This window comes from Manis javanica, chromosome 5 (assembly GCF_040802235.1).
Source record: "Manis javanica isolate MJ-LG chromosome 5, MJ_LKY, whole genome shotgun sequence".
Lineage (NCBI taxonomy): Eukaryota > Metazoa > Chordata > Mammalia > Pholidota > Manidae > Manis > Manis javanica.
The window spans coordinates 23712264-23736070 of NC_133160.1; the positions used below are offsets into that span (position 1 = coordinate 23712264).

The window sequence follows — 23807 nt, forward strand, 5'->3', positions numbered from 1 at the left end:
CATTTATCTGGGAAACTTTTAATCTCTCCTTCAATTCTGAATGATAACCTTGCTGGGTAGAGGATTCTTGGTTATAGGTTCTTCCCTTTCAATACATTAAATGTTTCCCTTCTGGCCTGTGAAGTTTCTGCTGAAAAATCTGCTGATAGCCTTATGGAGTTTCCCATACAGGTAACTGTCTGCCTCTTTTTGGCTGCTTTTAAGATTCTCTCTTTATCTTTAATTTTTGCCATTTTGATTACTGTATGTCTTGGTATTATCTTCTTGGGGTTCCTTTTGTTTGGGGATCTCTGTGCTTCCAGGACCTGGGAGTCTGTTTCTTTCTTCAGATTCAGGAATTTTTCAGCAATTATTTCTTCAAAGAGACTTTCTACTCCTTTGTCTCTTTCTTCTCCTTCTGGGATCACTATTATGTGAATATTGTTTTGTTTGGAGTTACCACACAGTGCTTAGCATCTTCTTGTTTTTAGAAATAATTTTTTCTCTCTGTTCCTCAGCTTGGTTATGTTCCTGTTCTCTATTTTCCACCTCTTTGATTCTTTCCTCCACTTTCAGCATTCTACTATTCCTTCCCTCCATTATATTTTCCATTTCAGATACTGTAGTGTTCAGCTCTGAGTGGCTCTTTTGAAATGTTCTCTTTTGAAGTTCTCACTGACATCATCAATTCTTTTCCCCAGGTCACTGAGCATCTTTATCACTGTTCTTTGAAATCTTTATCAAGATTGGTAATCTCTGTTTCCTTTAGTCCTCTTTATGGTGTCTTACTTTGTTCTTTTGTTTGCAACATATTCCTCTACCTCCTTTTTTGTCTGTTTCTGTGTTTCTTCCTTTGTGTTAGATAGATCTGTTGTGCCTCCTGATCTAGAATGTAATGGCTTTATGAAGAAGATGTCCTGTGTTGCTCAGGACTCTTGCTCACCAGTGCCAAGTTATCCTTTGCAGTACAGCTGCAGTTGCTGTTGGTGACCTGGGTGGGCCACCCTTCTGCCTGTCTGCTAGCAGTGGCTGATCTCTGTCTACAGAGGCTGACAGCTTGCCTCAGCAGGCCCTTTGTAACCCTTTGTGTCACTTTTGCTGGGATCATCTGCCTGCTGAGCAGCAATGGCAGCCACTATTGGGCCAGGTGGGGCCAGGTGGGGTAGGTACATAGGGAAGCACCTCAGGGTTGAGCTGCCAGGGAGGGAGAAGTATCCTTTAAAGCTGGCTCCTGCAAGTGCCCTACCAGTTGGGCTGAGGGAAAGCTGGGAAAGCCTCCCTCTTCCTGCCAGGCAGCAAAGTCTCCCTTTGCTTGCCAGGCAAGAAAGTCTGACCACTGCTGGGCTGTGCAGACTGGGGAGGTGGGCATGTGCACAGGGAAGTGCGCTTTGGGGCTGACTTCTAGTGAGGGGATGGAGTGTTTGGGGCTGGCTCTGAGAGCGACTGAACAGTTGGGCTGAAAGAGGATTGCGGAAGTGTTGTCCACCTGCCCTTTTTCCTTCAGAGAGAGCTCCCTCTAACCCTGCCCCTCTGGCATACTTCCCACTGCTGGTAAATCTTTTAAACCACTGTCTCTGTGTTGGGTCTCAGCAGGACTGATGGAGTGTGCCTGTCCTCCACAGTGACAGTGACAGGAATCTCAGCCTCCCAGACTGCTCCAACTCTCCCTGGTGTCCAGCCCCATTAAGCACTAAAGCCCAGGGCAGTATGGACTTGTGTTTGCTGAGCAGATCTCCAGGGTTGGGGGTGCAGGATTCCTGTGAGTTTATCCCCTCTCAACTCGTGTTTTATCCACTCCTTCCTGCTTGTGGCTGGGATGGGGGAGTGCTTGGGTCCCGACAGTGGCTCTGCCACTTTATCCTTCTCAATGTGATCTTGTCTTCTTCACTAGATGTAGATGGCCTGTTCTGCAGTCTTCAGGCTGTTTCCAGGGCTAGCTGTATTTGCTGTAGTTGCTTCCTTGGGTGTTCATGGGAGGAGGTTTCTGCCTTGCCTTTTCCCTAATTTTGTTCTCCATCATCTTTTCCCTAAATTTGTTCTCATGGATGTTTACTTTATATTTTGGTTTATGCTATAATATTGTTGCTCAAATTGAACCCAGTTTGGGCATTGGCAGCTCTTTCGGGTTGGCTCTTGTGTCCTTATATTTTTCTTTCTTTTTGTTAATATATATATTTTTAATTCTTGATAAACTTGTTAGTTTAGAATAGTTTTAGTTTTATAGAATTATTATAAGGATGGTACAGAGAAAAAACGACTTTATACCTCCAGTGGAGCATGAGCAGTATGAGGAAGAGAATAAACCCTGGACTGCCCAGAGCCCTGTACCCACACACACAGTGCCTGTGTCCCATTGCTGTTACCCCCATGCCTGAGAGAAAGGGTGAAGGGGCTGCTAAAGGAGATGAAGCCAAGGTGAAGGATGAACCACAGAGAAGGTCTGCAAGGTTATCTGTTAAGCCTGTTCCTCCAAAGCCAGAGCCAAGCCTAAAAAGCCCCTGCAAAGGAGCAAAGGAGAAAAGGTACCCAAAGAGGAAAAGGGGAAGCTGATGCTGGCAAGGATGCAAATAACCCTATAGAAAATGGAGATGCCAAAACAGATGAGGCACAGAAAGCTGAAGGAGATGCCAAGTGAAGTGTGTGCATTTTTAATAACTGTGTACTTCTGGTGATTCTATAGTTTGAAATACTATTTTTTATCAAATTTTATAAAAATGTTGAGTTTTGTTTTACTTTTTTTTTAAGCTATGTTGCTAGCACACAGAACACTTCATTGTTTTTTGGGGGAAGGGCATATGTCACTAACAGAATGTCTGAAACTGGATTGACATGAGGAAGAAACACCTTTCCCTTCTAGTTTTGAGAGACTTCTCCTTAGTTCCCATGAGGAGGGATTCCTTGATGTCGACACGCATTAGCCACCTTGAGAAAAACACCTTGTGGTTTTTATGTTTTCTTCTCCTTCTTGGCCTTCAGCATAGACTTGCCTCTCTTAAGCCCAGGGACCTGTTGGGACCTGACCCCCAAAATTGGTTACCAGTATGTCAGGCAGTCTGAACTTTCTGATGTCACTCACTATTGAGATGGTATCGCTCAAAAGAGCAGTTGTTCCTTTAGATTGTGGATCCCTGAAAGTCAGGGTCAGCTTGCGAAAAGTTGTTAAACTACATGCTAAATGTGAAATGCCCACCCTCACTCTGAACTTTCCCTGTTGGGAGCATCCAATGAAGACTTCATCGGGTTTCATAGTGGCTTTCTGATTTTGGTACTCCATTGAAGAAGGGAGTTTGAAAGTTGTTGTATACTGTTAACATTTGTTTGCCCATGTCCTGCCTGAAATACCGTGATTATTTTATGAAAACTATGTTGAATAAAACTGGATAAGTTTGGCTTTGAAAAAAAAGAAAGGTAGTACAGAGAATTCCTATATACCCTACACCCAATCTTCCCTATTATGCCATCTTAATTTAGTGTGGTTAATTTGTTATAGTTAATAAATCAATAGTAATGCATTATTTACTAAACCCCATACTTTATTCAGTATTGTCTATTTTTCCCTAATCTCTGTTTATTACTCCAGGATCCCATCTGGGATACCACATTACATTCAGTAGTCATGTCTCTAGGCTCCTTTCGGTTGTGACCATTTCTCAGACTTTCCTTCTTTTGGATGACCTTCACAGTTTTTGAGAACTGGTCTATATGATTGTGCGCTTTAGTAGCCTGCCTGAAAATCTCCTTTCTTTGCTTTGGGACATTCTGAGAACATACTCTCACTCCATCCAGTGCTCTCCAGCTCCCCCATATCCTGGGGTGGTAGGGACTTAGTTCCCATGCCGTGCAGATTCAAGCAAACACTGGACACCTGGTGACTCTGGCTTTAGGAGTTGGCAAGAGATCTGCCCTATGCTGAGCAGGAGTTCAGTGAGCTTCCCTTTCCTGCCTCTGTTCTTTCTTGCTCTCTGCTGCCTGTAAGGCATCTGCCATTCCATGCTATTCTCACTTTAATGAATTCCTTCCTCACCTTGTACTCTGACTTCCCTTCATCTCTGAACTGAGTTATTTCCCAACACGGGAAAACACTACTTTGCATTCTGTTTCTATGGATTTACCCACATTGAATTATTTCATGTAAACCGATTTGTATAATATATGATGTGTTTGGCTTTGTTCACTGAGCGTAATCTTTTCAAGGTTAATCCATGTTGCAACATTATCAGTACTTTATTTTTATGGCTGAAGAATATTCCATTATATGTATATACCACATTTGTTTATCCATTCATCCATAGATGAACATATGAGTTGTTTATACCTTTTGGCTGTTGTGAACAAACAGTGCTGCTATAAACAATCACAGGGTTTGCTTGAACACCTGTTTTCAGTTCTTTTAGGCATATATGTAGGAGTAGAGTTACTGGGTCATATGTAAATTTTTTGTTTAACTTTTTGAGGAATAGCAACCTGTTTTCCACAAAGATTAAACCATTTTTACATTTTTACCACCAACATGAGGGTTCCAGCTTGTCCATATACTCACCAATGGTTGAAAGGTTTTATATAAAAGAGCATCCTGGCTGCCAGGTAAGACTGGATTGTAGGTGGCAATGGCAGAAGTTGCCCTGGTGAATGATGATGACTTGGACTAGGGTGGTAATGGAGAGAAGCAGACGGATGGGAGAGGTGTTCTTGAAGCAGAAGCAGTAGGACTTTGTTGGTGAGAGAGGGATGAATCAAGAATGATTCCAGGTGTCTGGCTAGGAAAGCTTGGTGCGTGCACTGCCATTTGCTGAGATGGGATTGACTGGGAGGTACAGCTTGGGGAGAAATCAAGACCTAAGGTTTGGACAAAGGGCTAAAGATAATAATGTGATTTGGCCATTATTTTATGGGGTGCTGCCTCTCTGTGAGGCCAGATACTGGGCTTATCTGATCTTTTTGTCGACAATCTGAGTTCTTTTGGTTCCAGAGCAGACATGTTATGCAGATGCTGGGCACAGGGCAGAGGGCCTCTGCATGGTAGAGAGATCAGTGGTGTTTCTCGACATCCCTCTTGTATACTTTTCTGGGGTTCTCTCCGTTTACTGGTTTCCTGACTGCTTGGCTTGGTTTTCCTTTCACAGCCACTTAGCATGGCCTCTTCTCACTGAGCTGGGTCCTAGATCCTTTGCTACCCTGTTTGTGGTAATTCCAGGCTCTTACTTGCTCTGTTCCATCCAACTTTTAGCATTTGGATTGTGCCCCTTCGTGTTTAACATGTGTTGATGGGGAGTTGGGTTCTAGTCCCTGTGTGACTTTTCTGTTGGGCCAATGGACAAAATAAAGAATTTGGAGTTGGACAAGGGAGGGCAGAGATAGGGGAAGAAAAGTCATAATTATTGTCATGATTGTCCCCTGTAAGACAGATGAATTAATCATGGGTTTTGTTGCCTCATCATTCGTATTGTTAATTTTTATGTCCCTAGTAGGTAATACTTTTACTAGTCATAAACATACTGTGAAATTCCTATTTGTAGGAATTAGACAGGTGAGTCATTTTTTGCATGAACACAGGTTATTTATTAAAGAGATGATTACAAAATGCCCCAAATCCCTGGATTCTTGCTTTTCATGCACTTGTCATTCCTGATAATGTTGGTGAAATTCCAAAGACTAGTTGATATGTTCAGAACACTATTCTGCTTGGCTCCTTAATCATAAGGTTGTCGTTGGTTCAGTATTTCTTAGAGAGGTTTTCGAGTGCTTTCATTCTGTAAAACTCTCTGTCATCAGGTGTGCTGGGTTTAAATTGCTGCCTGAAGATCATTCTGGGAAGAGATAAAAGACAATTAATTATATTCTTAAATACATAAGCTGGTTGCAGGCACTGGCTGAGCCACTCAGTGTACTCCATTGCCTACCCACAGTGTTTGCTACCAGAAAGGGGATATGGAACAAGTCAGGCCAGTGGAAGCCTCAGAGGTTATTTCTGGATGATTATCATTTGAACTATTTCAGAAAGAAATGGAGGGTGAAACTCCTAGTACGTGGGGGACCTTCATGTACAGCCAAAACAGGGCCCACCCAGAAATAGTAGAGTCAAGAGATAGATTCTTGTATCATTATTTGGGCCCTGAATCAAGCCACTGTTGAAGCTCGCCCCATCCTTGGATGTTCAGTACTTTTAATTTTATGGTTATTATTGCTTAAACCATTTTGATTGGATTTTTTGTTAGCTGAAACCATTGGCATTCACCTGATCCAATCCCTGACTCAAAGCTGACTTGGGCAGGCTTAAGTGATGTGTCCAAGACCACTCATAGCTATTGATTATAAGAGCCAGAGGTAAAAAACCAACACTGAGGCAAATGCTGATTTACTGCACTCTACCCTCTAGTAATTGATTTGTCCACAGATACAGAGAAATTTGGAGGTTAAGTAAACATAGGATGTAACAACTTCTAAGGTCTCTCTCACCGATTTAACCACTTCAACCTTGGCATTGATTGGAGGAACTGAGGTTACTCCCTGTGGAACGTTCCAATGCACTAAATTTCCTGAAAGAAAGGAGGAGAATCTTATATGAGTTGAAAGAAACAATGACCAGGCTGGGTTATTTTAGCCACTGTCAATGGGAGGGATCTCTGGGCAGTATATGGGTCTAGGAGAAACCCCTCTTCTGTCCATTCAACAGACAGATTTGAATTAAGCCATAGTTTTTCCTAGTCTTTTGTATGTGTGAGGGAGAGTTTACAAGGATCAGAAACACCCTAGCACTAACTAGAAACCTGGTGGGTATTCTATGCACAGACTTGGTACCAAGAGATATGCTGGCATGTCTGCCTTCACTGATGTAGCAGGTCCTGCTATTTTGATGCTATTTGCACTATTTTTAATCTCTTTAGAGTTCACTACAAATGTGTACTTGTGGCATTTTATACCATCATTTCTTGATAGTCATAAATGTTTCAATCTCAGACTCTTGAATGTCTCCAACTCTAGCATCTATGTGATTAGGTGACCTGGGTCCTTGTTTGCTCTAAATGGTTGGTCCTGAAGACCCCTACTGAGCTAGATTTCATTAGGACCTGTAGGAGAGGCATTTAGATACAGTTTTCATGTTTGCCATCTCAGGATGCTGAAGTCCCTATCTAAAAACAAAGAAGTCATTTTCTATCCAGACAGTGATTGAAAGATATGGTGCCCAGTGCCACAGCACATTCTGCAGTGTGGTTTCGCACCCCTGTCCCTTTTTATGACTCTTCTAGGTGTTCATATTATTAATTCCATATACCTTTAAGAGCAGACAAGAAATTCTTCAGAACTGCAGCCAGCACACCTTGCACCTCGTCCGTCTGGAAGAGATGGGAGGACCATTTTCATCCGTACATTTAGTAGTCCCTCAGCTAGTCCTCACATCAGGGAAAGCTGTCCTGGGGGCCTTTGACATGTGGGGTTTTTTCTAGTGGAAGAAGTCTGTTACTGGACAAGGCTCTGTGGGGAAATGGAGCTCAGTCAATCCCTCAGGCCTTCAATTCTTTGGAGGTTTTCAAAAGCCTTTCAGTAGGTTTTGATGCCTTAGGCAGCTCCTTGAACAAATGCTTATAGAGTTGCTGTTATGTTCAATGTGGCTGCATATCATTAGAGCAAATGGTGAATTCAGTATTTTGCTGAAAGCTGCCTCTTTAACATCCTCTCTGAGATCCTCCCAGATGTGGTCCCCCCTGCTGGTGCTCTGTTTCCCTTTCTTTTTTCTGCATTACCCTCTTCAAAGGCCTGTGATTCCATGCTGCCTACCTTTTGCACATCCTGCTTCCTCTACTTTTGGTCCATGGTGAACTCCTGCTTCTCCTAAAGGCTAAGTTCAGGCTTCATTTTCTCAGTGAACCCACCATTTGCCTCCTAGTTGGTGCCCTCTCTACTATCTTCATGCTCAGTTGACAACTGTTTGCATAAATGTATGTCCCGTCAGGTGGGTAGTTACATGAGGTGAGTGATTATGCCTTTTATGTTCCTTCCTCTGCACAGAGCCTGGCATGTCGCCTGGTAAGATGCGATGAAGGATCCCTGGGCTTTCTGCTCAGCATCTGCCTCTTGACTGACTCCCCATTATCTTAGGGCTGACATACGGGACACAGCGACAGTGGTGCCCACTGTGTGCCTCCAGACTCTTAATGATTTGGCTAATTTATGATTTTAATCAGTCTCTGTATTCCCATTTAAACTCAAGGGTCACTCCTGGAGTTGGGCATCTCATTGCTGTTTCATGTTGCAGTTCTAGGGTGGGCACATAGTCATTCTCACTAAACATTTGTTGAATGAAGGCATGAACATGTGCGAGATCAAGTGTCTTAAATGTGGATGTGGTTAGTGAACTTTCTGTGAGTTTCCATTGCGGAACCTGGAGCCTGCTCACTGGGCCCTACCCTCATACTTCCCACTTCCTTACCTCCCAGGCTTTTATCTGTTGATCCATGTGCTCACTGTGTAGAACATGGGTTGAAAACCACTTATGGAAATAGTGAGTCCATGGGAGGATGGGCATATTTTTGAGCAATTCTTATGAGCCCAGGCAAGATTAGAATCTAGATCATCTTTTCATCCTTGCTGTGGATCCCAAAACTTCCTGGTTTATCAGAACTTACGACACTAAAAAAAGCACAGATTTAGACCTTCCTTCAGGTCACCACTGATTGAATGTGGAACTCCAATAATGGGTTTTGGGAACAGTTTTAGGTTTGAAGCCCATGGTCTTCCTGCACACTGTGTCTGTGATCTAGTCTGCATGACCTTTTCCTTTGCAGAGTCCCTGTGTCACTGAGGGTCTGGCATTAGCATAATTTCTCACATATCATAAATAAATATTTTGAAAATCAAATCAACTTACAGTCTCACTGGGTGTCACACTATGTTCAGAGCTGTCAGGAAACGAAGTACAAGGAAAAATTATTTTCAAATAAAATATACTAGCCAGTTATAAAGGAGAGTTTAGGTATTGCATCAGTTGCTTCTTAAGAAAGAAAAGTCATTTATAAAATGTCAAATACAGAGGAGAAAAAGCAAGTTTAAGGTGAGTAAAACTCCATTCTCATTTTCCTAATTATTCAAGGGCCTTTTCCATCCTCATGTGATTTGAATTGGGTTCTTGATGTTTCTTCCTATATTGCTGAATGTCAAGAGGATTTTGTAGTTGTAGACAGTACCTTAGAATCTTCATGTCTGTCATCAGTTTGTCTTTTGAAATCTTGCACGCGTGGGAGATGATAATGATCTGTGTCAATATAAAATAAACATGGGTTAATAATACCCTGACCTGGCTACTCAGCAGATAGGTCACATTTTGGTATGACAAGTAAGGTCAGAGGTTGACCAGAGTGGAAACTACCTGGTATCAGGATCAGCACTCACCGTTTTCCCAGTGGCAAAGGCATCACCATTCTTTTTCACAGAAACCCAATAAGTGGCTGAGATTTTATTGCCTCGCTGGTAGGAGTAGACTACTTGGGTGATACTTGCATCCAGGTTATTCATCTGAGATAAAAAGAAGTCATCATTTGGAGTGTAAAGAGGAAGGAGAGCTGCAGAATGTTGCCTTGTGAGACAGCCATACTTCATTCAGCTCATTTACTCAAATATTTATTTATCCTCTAGTGTGAGTTGGTCACCTAGCTGGGCGCTGGCACAGCTGACGTGACCACTACAGACAGGGTCTAATTCCAGACATTTCCCTGTAACTCATTTCCTTTCTCAGAAGGACAAGAGGGCATTTAACACATAAAATTTCACTTTTCTGTTATACTTCGTCCTATTTAAACCCATTTCTTCCTTTGCTGTTGTGGCAGACAGCTCTGCACTTGGATCATTTTGGGAGGCTCTGTTAAGGAAACATTGTATGAGGCTGAAATAGGGCCTGGCACAGAGAAAGGACTCAATGATTATTACTTTGTTGTTATTACTGCCACTATTCCTTCTGTCACTTTTGGGACCAGGAGCTAATTAATACCTCCCATGTAAACCCACTTCCTTGCTCATGCTATGACTGCTGGTAAATTACTTCTCACTTTGGTTATCTGTAAAATGGGGATGAGAATCTCTACCTCCCAGTGTTGTGTTTATGTAAAGACACCTGGCTTTGTACCCAGCACAAAGAAGGCACTCAGAAAACATTTGTCCTCCTATGCCCCTGCTCTCTGCTTTCCCCCACTGTCAACAAAGACCCATGTATATGATTATTCAGGGAAAATATGTATCTCATAGCATTCCTTGAATTTATCTCTGAAAGAATATTCTGGAACCTACAGTATTTCCACCTGGTTACTCTTAGAGTTTGACAGACTAAGCTTAAGCAAACAGGACAGTGGTGCCAGGGGCCATGGATGATGCTTACCTTGACGGAGCTCTGCTTGGCACTCTGAGTGACTATTGTCTTGAGTATTGTGTGGGACAGAGTTATGGAAATGTTGGCATTTTTAGGATCTGGAGGAAGGGGGCTTCCAGGTACAGGTACTGTATTTCTGGAAAGGACGGCTTTAGCCTGGAGAAAGAAAAGCAGGAAGCACTTGGCATCATGTGACAGTAACATCAATTTCTGTGCCTTTGGAGGCCTGGCTGGGATGTCGAGGAGTCATGTGGCTCCCTGTGAGCACTGCGGTGGGTGAGCATGAAGACCAGCCTCCGTCCGTCTCCACAGCCTCTGCTCTGGGGGACTGGGAAGTGGTGGGGTTTGAGGAGACTAGAGAGCAGAGGCCCCTTGTAAAGGAGGAAGTGCTGCTCCTCTCCAGTTGTTTGGTCCTGGTATAATTTGGCTTAGGGCCACCAGAACACTGGTTTTCCAAGAGAAGCCACAAATCATTTTTCAGGTAAACTCCCCAATTTAAGTGTTGCTTCAAGTAACATGTATGTGTATGCATGTTTGTACATAACTCACCATTCCTACCTTTCCTTACATGTTCTCCCAACCTGGAATGACCTACTTGTGAAGCTCAAGGCCCATCTTGTCTGTGAAACATTTTCATAGATATTCTGGCCTCCATGGAATAATTCCTGTTTCTTTTACATGCATTTTCCCTTCTACTTATAAAATGCAAACCACACATGCCAGGAAACTTTAAAAGTTACATGAAATATGAAGGAGCAGGGAAGAGATTTTGCATGACATCACTGGTATTTCTGTGTTTTTGTTTGTATACCTCATTCCATTTTTGTTTTGCTTTAAAGAAATTACTTTCATAAGCATTTTTGTATACCCTATAAATTTTGTAAGTATTTCTAATGATCTCAGGCATGATTTAACTATTTCCTTTTTGTTCTTCGCTAGTTTTTTTTTTCTTCTCCCTCTCTGATATTTTCATGCCTAAATATGTCTGCATTTAAGGTGCTTCATACAGATAGATTCCCAGAAGTAGGTCCAAAGCCTTGTCTTTCTTCACTACTCATCATTTTGCCGAGGTTTCACATTCCCTGAGTGGTTGAGATAGATGGGGTGGTGGTGAGTTGGCCCTTTTTGTTTTCTCACGTATTTTCCATTGAGTGTCTAGAGCTGTTCTGAGTACATCCTACTGGTCAAGAAATGATTGTTGTCGTGGAATGCCTTTCAGGCACTGTACGTTGGTCTTCAATGGAAGGGAAAACACCGCTGACCCTGTCTCAGGCAATCAGGTGGTGTGGTGGAAGCCTGGAAGATTCATCCATGGTTAAGTTCTGGGGATCTGGATGCAGGCTCGTTTGTCATGTCACTGACATTTATTTCATGAGTTCAGGGATGTCTTCAGCCTTCTTATGGAATCCATCATAAGTACAAAGAATACTTACACAGTAGTTGATAGAGAGACCTTGTGCAGAAAACCGGGAACTTGTAACTTGATACTTGAAAAAGCCAGTAGCTGCAGGCAAGAGGAAAGAGAGAGCGTGTAGGGACCCCCACAAACCTCTGACTGGTGGTGTGCCCTGGGCTCTTGCTGCCTCTGCTCTCTAGATGGGGGACCATTGCAGACCCCTCTCTTTCCCTTGGTCCCAGGCAGAAAGCTGGTGCCTCACTGGCTTTTCCACATCTGTCTGGGAGGAGGCTTTGGGGAGGAAGGTGACACGAGGGCTCTGTCCATGGCGTGCCAAAACCTCCAGGGGGAAGAAAAGGCTTGCCTGGGCCCCATGGATTGTCTACTCTGGGATTTGGGAAATGTTACCAATTTCCTGCTTCAGCTGTCTTGGCAGCTTCTGTCCCACTATGTCCTATCACCCTGTTTCCTGGATATGTTTGGGGACATGGGAGGGGATTTTTGCTTTTTACCCTGGGCCTGGGACTACTCCTTGCTCAGACTCCATGCATGTGTGCACTTTGCAAACCATTTGGGAAGGAAGGGGGCACCACAGAGACCCCTAAGGGACCCTTTGCCCTGCTGTGTCTTGGCGAATGAGTCACAGTGGTTCAGAGAAGCAGGTAAGTCGCCACATTTTCTGCCCTGAGGGTGCTGAGGAGAGTTTGGGTGCTCAAAGGTGCATGGTGTTGCAGCTCATAGCTCCATCCTCTTCTGTCTGTCGCCCAGTGGGATCCCAGGGGAGCCTTGGCTATCTCCCTCTATTGACCTGTTAGCCCCAGGGAGGTCTGGTGTTTATACTCACAGTTCTCACATTTGTTGAAATTTCTGAGATCAATATCACAGGATTTGGAGTTTTGAATCTGTAAAATCACCCCCTGTTAGATTTGCCAAGGAAATACAGCAGGCCCAGCCCGCTCCTCACGGTCCCACCTCCCCTTCTTTCTCCTGTCTTTCCCTTCCCCTATTTCCTGGCCTTTTTGGCAGAACTTGTCTTCTACCTTTGCCCCGCCTAAGGCACTGTCCTATCTTGTTGCCGGGGTCTTTGGGGCCAGGGGGGCGGTTGCTTCCCTAGACTCAGGACTCCTGATGGCCTGGTGTCTTCTCAACTCTCTACCAGCATCAGGACACACCTGAGGAAAGGGCTTCTCCTCCTCTTTCCCCACCTAACAGACTCTGAGTGGTGTCCTCCCCTTTCCCGGTACTTACGTTTTCTTTCATAGTTACTGTCAACAGTGGAGGAATGACGTCATTCAAGGGAAGAGACATAGGCACCGGCAAAGAGTTTGTGAGCCTGGGGAAGACAAATGGGGGGAAATGTGTGGTTCTTGCATTTCTGGATTTTGCTCAGACATTAGAGAAAATCCATCCATCGATGAAACAGCTGCCTGATGTCCTGTTGCCTAATGTGTGCAACTCCCCAAGCCCTGTCACCTTCAGTTTTAGTCATTAAGGAAGATGCAAAGATGCCCAGGAAAACTACCAATGCCCATCTGACCCAGCAATCCCATGTAGAGAAATTGTCCTTCAGATACCTATACACGCTGGTGAACAGACTTGTCTGGAACTTTTCTAATTGGGGTTGGGTACAACAGTTAATGATTGAAAACAACTAGTTCTTGATAAAGAACTGTTTATATAAATTATTTAAGTACAAGTACATCTTCATAATGAAATACTAGACAGCCATAAAAAGAAGGTATTTATATAATGAGGCAGCAGATTACAAGCTATTTTTTTTAAGTGAAACAGATTCCAGAAAAGTATACATAGTATCTGCTCCTTTCTGTGTATGTTTATATGTACTCAAATTTGTTTCATATGCAAATAATATCCTGGATCTACTGGTTGCTTCCAGGGAGGATAATTAGCTACCTGGTGTGCATGGTTGGGAGGGAGACTTTTCACTGAATGGGTTTTTGTATCTTTTGAATTTTGATCCAGGTGAATGTATTGCTTATGCAAGAAAAAAGAACAAAGTACAAAAAGTACACTTAGCAGGCAGAGTGAGAGATGGCTGTTATCAAACATACTAGGCTGTTCCCAAGTGGAGACCACCCTCTGGGCCTCTGTTTGTTGACCATTCAAACCATTGGCTGAGCTCATCTCTAAGGTGGTACCAGTGTAGACATTCTGATGTACAAGCCAGCTGATCCAGAAAATGAGAGAAATGGTCTCACGTACATCTCCAGTATCTGAAAGGTCACTTTCTTGGCCTTGATGTCTTTGTCTTGGACTTGAAGGTTGACGCATTGGGTATTGTTTGTGGAAATGCCGATATTCAGAGTCACATCCCCATGCACTTGAATTCCCAGTAGACTGATTGCAGGTCCTGCTAAGCTGTAGAGAGCAAGATGCAGGTGAGACCAGACCTGGCTCCAAGATGTCACTTAGGCCAAGCAATGGGTGTTTGGGAGTCAGCTTTATATATCTCTGGGTTACTTGAGAGAACGAAAGTTTGGTGCTTTCCAGTGAGCATTCCCCAAGGTTGGCTTCCCCCTGTACAGAGGATTCAGAGCCTCGCTCATGGGAGGCATTCAGTTAAACATTAATAAAATCACCCTCCTACCCAGCTTACAGTCTGTTGGTGGCACAAGGCTGACTTGTGACAAGATGCCCATCAGAGATGCACTTTTGTACCGAGCATTGCCAGCTGTCTGTTGTGTGGGTGACAGCATGAGAAAAACCCATCATTTACTAGAGGCCTTATTAAAGTCAGATGTTCTGGAGAAGACAGATGCTTCTTGACACAGCTAATGGAGATTGCCTCACTTAAGTGCCTGGCTAGAGCTTGGTCAGTGAGAGGTTTCAGTGCTGTGTGTTAGTCCATGAAGCCTCCTCCCCAGTGTGGCTTGCTTGTCCTCATGTCTTCCTGTGTGCCCTGGGCCTATACTATTAACCAGCTCTTTCCCCACGTGTTGATGCTCACTGCTGACAGGGACTGCTTTTAGTCCTACTATGCCCAGCACAGCATCTGGTATGGAGCTGTGCATTAACTACCCATTAGGTGGAGAATGAGTGCAACTTAATCATCTCCGACTCCCCCAACTGCCTTGGACAATGTTTGTGCAGAGTGGGCTGATTCTCCTTGGATTATTTGAAAGGTGTATTTCCTGTAATACTAGTGTCCATGTCAGTACAAGATGCATTCTCTGTTGTTTCTCTCTTCATTGCCCATGTATAAAATTGTGCAGATTTCACCTGGAAATCTGGATTTTTGTCAGTGCTTAAACTATTTGAGAATGGCATTCCATGGGATCATTCTCCTGCTCTGGTCCTCTGGGATGGAGGAGAATGACTGTTGTGCTTGATGCCCAGTTTGTCCCACCCTCAACCATCCTGCCTTCCTCTGTGTTGTCTTTGCCTGGTGCTTGGACACCAGATTTTAAGTCCCCAGTCAATGCCATTGCAGTTGATTCAGAACAGGCTCACCCATTTCCACCTATGAAGGCAGTAGTCATGGCATGGAAGAGGATCCCATCATCTGTCATGGTTGATGTCATGTTCTCCACAGTCACTCTTTGAACCTCTAATCTGCAAAGTGACAGCATCAAGGGTCAGTCCTTGCTCAAGGAATCAGCCTGGGCAGCAGGAGAAAAACCTCTGAAGCAGCCAGTTAACAACCTATCAACCCATCCATCCCCGGGACTCCTTAGCTCCCTTACCCACCCAGTTCTTAAAGCTCAGGAAATCTTTATCACATTTCTCCCTCAAAGGGCAGCCTTTCAGCACAGAGCTAAATATTGCTTCATGGTTGTCCCTTCCCATTGGACTGTTGGGGGTTGAACTTCAGGGTCACCAAATAACTGCTTGCTTCTTGTCCAGACCTTAGGGTAAGGAAGCACTTACCCCAACAAGAGCCCTTCCAGGTTATTTTCCAGCAGGTCCGTGACTGCACTACTAATGCCTTCTGGCACTGCACTCTTCAGCAGGCCCTCGGTGGATTCTTGGAGCTTGCCAACTTGGTCAACCACACCATTCAGGGGCAGGGGGAGATCCGAGAGACCGACAGTGTTGGCAAGGCCTTTTATAGGATTCTCTGCAGAAATGGGTAGTATGCTGCCTAGAGCACTTAGGCTGCTGGCTGCACTAGTGGCTACTGAGGACAGTGGCGGTTGTTGCTGAGATGACTTGCCACCACTCCCCTTGCCCAAGACACCACCAAGGCCACCATCTCCAAGAATATTGAGAGATGAAGTCACGTCCAACACAGACAGCAGGTCAGAGCTGGACACCGTGGCCAACACTGACCCAACTGCACCAGCCAGGTCTACCTTCGCGCACATCAGCATCTTCTCAATCTGTGTGGGCAGGGCGGCATGTAGATCTGGAAAGGTCAGGAGACATGTTCCTGCTGTTGGCTGCCCAGCTGGTTCAGCTGGAGGAACCTTCCCAATTGGAGAAAGAGCCTCTTTTTTTTTTTTTTAAGTTATTTAAGTGTCATTGATATACAATCTTATGATTGTTTCACATAAACAACACAGTGATTTCAGCATTCACCTACGCTATCAAGTCCTCACCCCCTCTACTGCAGTTCACAATCAGCATGGTAAGATGTTATAGAGTCATTAATTGTCCTCTCTGTGCTGTACTGCCTTCCTCATGACCTACCTATATTGTGAGTGCAAATCATAGTGCCCCTTAATCCCCTTATCCCTTCCCAACCCCTCCCCTTTGGTAACCATTAGTCCCTTCTTAGAGTCTGTGAGTCCACTGATATTTTTTTCCTTCAGGTTTGCGTTAGAGAAACAGCTGCTTTGCATTATGAGGCCCACAGGCACTGTATATCCCATCTCTTGGAAATGGCAATCCCTGCTACTGCCCACCATAAGAACAGCCTGGCATTACAGAAATAACCTGTGCCCTGTTCAGAGTTAACATTTATCAGCACCTACCTGAGGTTAACCTGGTGTTGAGTATGTTATTTAGGCATGGAATAAAAGGACCCAGTTTCACTCTTGAGTCCAGTAGGCCAGAGTACATATAATGTAAACCCTGCCCCTTGAAGTCCAAATGGTGTGGGGCAGGGTCTTCTCTTTCTCAAGCCCATCTCTGCACCTGCCCTGGGGTGCATGATAGAACCTACAGCCTGGTTTGTTGGGTGTAGGATGAATGAGTTGATTGATGGTTTTAAGTGCTAAATAGGGTTGAGGTGCCCAGGGAAGTAATGGTGGAGAATTGGACTATCCTATTCTCCATCTGTGTGATTCTGTGCAAGCGCTTTCCCTTCTCTAGGCTTCATTTTCCCCTTGTGGGTCATTGGGAAGTCCTGCCACTTTTGATAAGCTGCCCATACTAGGAGAACTCTTGCATCAGCTCTAATCCTCCTGCAGACTGTTATCATCAGGGTGGAGGAGGTGCTAACCATGCCTTTGCCTCCACCCTGGAGATAAGCAGAGTGGGAGAAGTAGAATCCCAGAAGATGGTGGGGAAGGAAAAGGGTCAAGAGCCAGCTTGGAGAGCTGTGAAGTCACAGGGCCCTATCCTCTTGTGCTGCTCTTGGTGGCCTGGAGAAGGAACTCAGGAAGAATTATCTAGATGAGGGTGAACCCTGCTCACCTAGAGAAGAAGTTAAGTTATTTGCACTGAGGGACAACTTTCTGGGCCCAGCAGAGTAACAAAAAGAAGTCCGCTAGTACCAGCACTGTTGAGCTGGTGGGCCTTGGGTTTTGGAAGCTTGCTGCCGCCTCCATGTCCAGGGCTCTGTGATCTGGGGAGCCTTGGCCTGTGTGGGGGAAGTGAGCATACCCCCATCTTAGCTTTTCCCATGAGAATCTCTTGCATATGAGTACCATGAGGTCCATACAAGGGTGTTCAGGTCAACACTTCTCAGAGCAGTACAAAATAGGAAAGAAAGGAAATCAAATATATGTGTAAATTGTGAAGGATTAATCCAATAGAAAGCCTTGGTGAAAATGAGTGGAAAATCTTTCTGATTACAACATGGATGAATCACCCCAAAAACATAAGATTAAGAGACAATGCAAACCTTTTGGGAAACTTTACAGCACACAGTACAATTTTTTACATTGAAAAGTAATAGCCACACATCATAATATATAAAGAAATGGCAAAGAAAAATTAATCTGGCCAGATGCCCAGTCTTGGGGAGGGAGTTGGAAGGAGAGGGAGGCAACTCAGCAGAAGCCCCAGGGCCTCCAGCCCATTGGCTGGGTTTTATTCCTTAATCTCAGTCATGGGAACAAGGGTGTTTGCTATATATCTTTTAAGGTTTTTGTATGGCTTAGATTAACATCACCACCATCAAAGCACTGCTTGATGGGTACACAACTGTCATATTTACCCCTGTTTGAACTTTTCTATATATTTCAAGTTTTTTGTAATAAGACAGGATTGTGGGAAGCATGGAGCACATGTTCCTGAAGAGGCAAAGCAGTAGATGTGTGGTGTGAGCTGTGGGGCTGGACACTGTCATCACTAGGCTGGTGCCAGTTCCCTCTCTTTCACCCTGACCTGTCACCCCGGAAGGCCAACATAAGCCACAGCTGTAGAAGGCTGTTAAGGGGAGCTCTGCGGGCATTCCTACTAGCCTTCGTTTGCCCATGAGTCCTATTCCCTTCTTGTTCCCCAAGGGAACCCCTTCTTTGCCAAGGCTTGCAATTCCTGAGCTACTCTGTTCTCAGGCCCTGGGAAATGCTGGAGGACAGAATTCCGTATCTTTTTGAGGAGGAAGTTGAGACTCAGGGAGGGAGGGAGAAGGGAGCTTGTAGAACATGACTCTAGTCAAGTGGCTTGGTGGTGAACCCAGAGTTCCCATTTTCTGGATCCTAGTCAAGTAGTTTGATGCTTTAAGTATTTATGGGTGTCTGGGATGAGCTGTGAGGCCCGGCAGTGAGAAGCCGAGAGATTTGGCAGTGCCCAGCTGATAAGAGTTGCATAAAGGTAGGTAACCAGACAGGTTGCTGGACCCAAGAGTTCCCTTCTCCAGGGTTGTTTTAACCACTTCTACCCAGTGTGTGGACTGTGGCCGAGCAGCCTCAATATCCCCTTGGAGCTTATTAGAAAGCCAGGTTCTCAGGCCCATTGCGGTACTGCTGCACCAGAATGTGTGCATGGGGGGCCCAGGCAGCTGTTTTGTTAAGTTGCCGAGGTAATTGTGATGTTTCTCCTTATTGAGAACTCAGAAGGTGTAACTACTAGCCTTTGAGCTTGGAAATGAGAGGTGTGTGTGAGGAGGTGGAAAGTCAAAGGCGTGAAGGTGAAACAATTTTTACTTACATTCATCAAGTTTGCTGGTAGACATGAAGTACCTGGCTGAAGTTTGACACCTGCCTCTTGGGGTCCCAGTCAGACGTTTTGTAGATGAAGAGCTTTTTGGGATTGAGGGATTAGTGGGCAGATTTCCAAGTGGCAAAGGGACAGGGAGGGTATTGATGGCATTAAGGGGCGTACTGAGAGGAACTTGTTTTGTCAGGAGGGGCAGCAGGGCAGATAGAGGAAGCTTGTTGGGTGCTCCCGCTTGGATGGCCAGCGTGATGACCAGGGCCCAGAGGGTCAGCATCTGCAAAAGAGCTTTGTCAGGTACCATATTCCCAATGGATTGTAGGGGTGTCCGTACATCTGTATTAGATGTACACATACAGGGTCTCAGCTCTTGTAAGGGGGGGTGCCACTCACAAAATTGATATTCTAGTCTGTAAGCTGTGTTTAAGGGACAACATTCCAGCACTTGATAGTCAATGTTTTGAGGAAGGTCCCCTGTTACTGCTTCTTTTTCAGCTTCACATGAGAGGGTCTACAGGCTCATGGCAGCCTTTGAGGAAGGCCTTACCTCTAGCACCCACACCCTCCTGCCAGTCTTCCTCTCTCAAACATCCCTGGAGTGGTCTGAGTCACCAACTGGGGAATTTGAGAGCACTGAATGATCCAGCTACAAATGTTTTCACTCATGGTAGCCAAGGTGTCTCCCAGCTTCTGGTCAACTAATATATAGCACTGTTCTTGTTGGTGTGAGCTCACCCTGGGCCAGTCCCTTTGTGGAGTGTAAATGGACATCAGCTGCTCTAAACTCTGTACAACTCTGAGAAGGAGGTTCTGTTCTCATTTTGCAGGTAGTGAGACTTGTGGTACAGAGCAGGCTATATTCTTGCCTGTGGCCATTGGTTAGTTTCAGCTGGTGCTTTTGCCCCATCAGGACCAAACCACCTAGCCAATCAGTCTCAGGTTTGGCACCCTCCATCTCTTTGATCATTGGGCTGTCCTGGCACTTCAGCTCAGTGTGCAGAGGCCAGAGCCATCTCCATGTCAGTAGAAACATCTCAGGCCTTCTCTCGTCTTTTTATAGCCTGTTTCTGTGTCCTAGGAGAGCACTGGTGTGGTTGATGGTGGCGATGGCCCATCCTCACTATTGTGTTGGTGGCTGGCACAAAGGAGTTTAAACTATTTGTAAACTGATGATAGAGTTAACCCATTCGTCCACCTTCTGTAGCCTGTCCTGTTGCAGGGTACTGGGTGGTCCTACTGACCATGGGGTATGTGGCTTCTTCCTGTTGGCTGGGGTTGAACTGCCACAGCTATTGTGAATGTTTAAATTGTGTAAGTCTCGATTCTACTTCTGTTCATTGGAATATGTCCATACATATCTACTGGTCAGTGTCGGTACTGGTGAGTATGCCAAACACTTCATCAGTAACATCTCACATAATCCTCTCAGCAAATTCAGGCACTAGAAAATATTACTCCATTTCCACTTGAGGAGGCTTAGTCTCAGTGAGAAAGCAGAGAACTGGGTCCACACCCAAGCAAAAAACCTCTGTTTGACTCAGAGCTCAGTTGTGTAACTCAATGGACATCACTTCCCTCCTCTGACATCAGATTTACCTTGATTCTCTAAGTCTTTCCCTCTCTAATGTTTAAGGTAATTTGGAGGTTTGTCTTAGGGCATTTTCCCTCTGTGAAGCAAGTAGGTTCTGGAGATCATCTCTGTTTTCATTTCTTAACTGGTTAAATTTTATAAAATTAGGCTTGTCAGCCTTTGTGCTTGCCATGCATAGTTATTGCCCAAATGAAGCTGTCTGTCATTTACCAAGACCATAAGAAGAACTGCTATTATAGAAGTGCTGGGAAGGATATCATGGGAAGCCAAGGACAATCTTGCACGCTGAATAAATTAGGCTTTAGGAAAAAAGCTCATCACATTTCGTTATTTTTTTACATTTTATCCTCATCTATGAGAAATTGAAATTTAGTATCTCAGGTGTCATGTTAAGGGTCCTGTGAGGAAAAAAATAATAAAATTCTGTGCTTGTAATTGATTGATGGCACTTGTTAGACATTGCCTTGTATGGAACCAATTGAGAATCCCAATAATAAATCCCCCATTTTTAAAAGCAGTTGTATACCATGCAATCATTAATACCTACCATGCTAGGTAGAGTGCTGTGCATTTCAGCAGGGAAAGAGCATTGCTAAAGAGATTCTAAACGCAAAACTGTAGATAGTGCTCCTTTGGGGAGCTATCCTATGCTTGTACCTGCCTCAGAGTTTCAACTTTTCTTTTGTGAATATTGATTCAGCAAGTTCTTACCTTGCCCACTGTCAGTTGGTGTTGAAAGGCAAATGTTGTTGGAAGCTGCTTTTCCTCCTTCTCTTGCCTCTGAACTGTCAGAGGGAAAGCCACGTCCCATTTTTATAGACCCCTGTCTCTCAGACAAGTTGTCAGATATGAAGGCACATGATCCAACCGTGCTGATAAAGGTGGCGTGATACAGGCTGACTTCCAAGATCAGCACCTGCTAATGGTTTTGACATTTGTCAGTGTCTTTCTGAGAGATGTTCAAAGTGCTTGGAACTTTCTTGAAGGAGCAGCCAGGCCAGGTATCTGTCCCTCCCCCTATTTTAAGCCTTCACAGGCCTGTTATCTTCAAGCCATGTGGGTGCTGGGTAAATGGTAGAGTAGAGAGGGTGTAAGGCTGACAGGTGCCAATCTGGTGAGAGCCCCTGTGGTGCTCGTGCCATGCCCTGGCCATACTTGGCACTCAGCATCAAGGGACCAATGCCAGGGTGGGAATCTGAGGGAGGGTACAGGGTCCTTTGGGACAGGGTGTTCTTTGATGGCCTCCTTGTCAAGTGACATTTTGTGTCAGATGTGTGTGATATGAACAGTCCAAATATGCAAAGCTTTGGGTGAGAAGTGTTGGCTGCAGGATTGCAAAGTACACAGACTCTGTAGTGGGTGAGCACCTGAATGCAGGCCTCTGGGAATTTAAGCATGAGAATTGTATAATTTGCTTCACTTCCTTTCCTTTCCCTAGTTGCCCCTGGAATATAACTTGACTAGAGTCAGTAGCCGGCTGTAATACTTCTTTTCCAGAATTCTGGGCTCCTTCTCACCTGTTACTTCATTTAATGACTCCCAAAATTCTAGAATATATTCTCTGGGCTTCAGGCTTTTCCTAGCTTAGACAAGGCCTACTAGTTATCTGTTGGATTCCTACCATTTGCAGTTTGTGATTTTGGATGTCTTGTCATGATCATGCTGTGGTATTACCACAGCTTTATAATGCAAGAATCTGGGAGGTGGAGATGATTTAGACTCAGGAGATGGTTAATGCTGGCTTCTGCCCACCTGAAGCTGGGAGACTGGACTGGTCCCTGCCTTCAAGCATGTCAGCGTGTTTGCTGCAGGGCCCTCTCCAACCCCACTGGGGCTCTCATACTGTGAACTTCATACAGTTCCATTTGCCAAAGGTCCCATTTTGGGCTTTGCTGAAATGTCAGATGCATAGAATAAATGACAGTTGACCTTCTCTCAGAGGGCAGAACCTCATGTTTTATAGATGGTGATAAGCAGAAGACAAAACCCAACTGTCCTGGGTCTTATTTTTCTTGGACCTTTCAGGGAAATGGCATCATCTTTTAGCAAAATCTGCGACACCTGTTGGTGGGCATGGCCCTTGATTTTGGTGCCTCCCATTGTTCTCTGGACCCACAGAATGAATCCAGTTCTAGAGGTTGGGAAAGGGCACATCCGGGATGAAGCCCCTGATGGCCCTTGGGGCCTCCCACTTCTTTGTCTTTATTTCCTTCAGCCTTAGAAGGTGGGTCAGCCATTGAATTCTGCTAATCTAGGATCTACATGAAGCTGTTTCATGCAGGGTAGCATATCTGGCTGGGTACAAGGGCCTGCTTATTCCTAAACTCTTAAGTGATTTGACCTGTTGACTCTTGAAAGAGAGGGCCCTTTCAGGGCCAGCCAAGGACGGGCTGGGATCACAATTGCAGATGATAAGCCTCTGCATAAAGATGCCTCAATAGGCCTGTCTGAACTGTGGGTGTCCTGGTGACAGGCTTCAGGACTTGGACCTTTCATAGGTGTTTCCTTAGTGACATACACACATCTGTATATACTTTTATGCTTTCATCTGTGTATATGCTTGTCTGTGTCTGTCTAGTCCCCTGTAAGTCAGTGACTATGTCCAGCACTCCTGCCTCAGTTTCCTTCTCTGGTGTAATCAATCTCAGATTTTTGCTAATAACAGGAATTCACAGGGGAATTCTGCAGGGAACTTGTGTCTCTGAACACTCTTAAGTAGCTTGTAAAATTTGGGTTAATTTCCATTTCTTAGGATACGTATATTTTGTGAGATTTTCAGTGGGCTTTGTGATACATCAAAGGTAGAGAATCAGTGTTTTGGGAAGAGGCAAAATTTCTGTGCACAGACTTTGGGGCCAGACAGACCTAGGTTTAAATGAGATGAATATGTCAAGTGATTGGCACCATACTTACCATATGTTAGTATTCTATAATTTATTATGATTATTATCATCATCATTATCTATTATTGAATCGGCTATTTTCATTTTTTTTCTTACCTTTCTTTCAGATTTTATACTATTTCCCTAGATTTTCCCTAGATTTTGACAACTATTTACACCTTGTTTGCACCAAGAAAATATAGGTTTTTTGATTTTGTTTCTTTTGGCTATATTCACCAAAAAGTGGATCCTTTGCAGTACTTTTTACCAGAATGAAGGAAGGTATGAGACATTTTAACATCACTCTGAAGATTTTAT

The 23807-nt window shown here is 44.4% G+C and overlaps 1 protein-coding gene and 1 pseudogene across 1 annotated transcript; one reads left to right on the forward strand and one right to left on the reverse strand.

Annotated features, from left to right (window-relative positions):
* The first annotated feature begins 2346 nt into the window (after window positions 1-2346).
* On the forward strand, window positions 2347-3139 carry LOC108384693 (non-histone chromosomal protein HMG-17 pseudogene; annotated as a pseudogene).
* Window positions 3140-5527: 2388 nt separating this feature from the next.
* LOC118971433 (vomeromodulin-like) lies at window positions 5528-21407 on the reverse strand. The gene is made up of 15 exons (XM_037012922.1): window positions 21319-21407; window positions 19011-19293; window positions 15621-16098; window positions 15204-15305; window positions 13956-14111; window positions 12981-13065; window positions 12577-12634; window positions 11770-11840; window positions 10346-10492; window positions 9367-9489; window positions 9162-9229; window positions 8846-8876; window positions 7253-7313; window positions 6436-6515; window positions 5528-5786 (listed from the first exon to the last, which is right to left on the reverse strand). The coding sequence occupies exons 2-15, from the start codon at window positions 19291-19293 to the stop codon at window positions 5763-5765; spliced, it is 1767 nt and encodes a 588-aa protein (XP_036868817.1). The 5' UTR covers window positions 21319-21407; the 3' UTR covers window positions 5528-5762.
* Between the last annotated feature and the right edge of the window lie 2400 nt (window positions 21408-23807).

Bases quoted from the DNA above. Each gene is read 5' to 3' on its own strand.
- LOC118971433 (XM_037012922.1), bottom strand. From the start codon at position 19,293: ATGCTGACCCTCTGGGCCCTGGTCATCACGCTGGCCATCCAAGCGGGA. The intron at 14,112-15,203 runs GTGAGCCTGTTC...TGCTCTCTACAG, and splicing joins GCCTTCATAGGTGGAAATGG to CTTAGCAGGACCTGCAATCA. The intron at 9,490-10,345 runs GTAAGCATCATC...TTTTTATCTCAG, and splicing joins CCAAGCAGAGCTCCGTCAAG to ATGAATAACCTGGATGCAAG.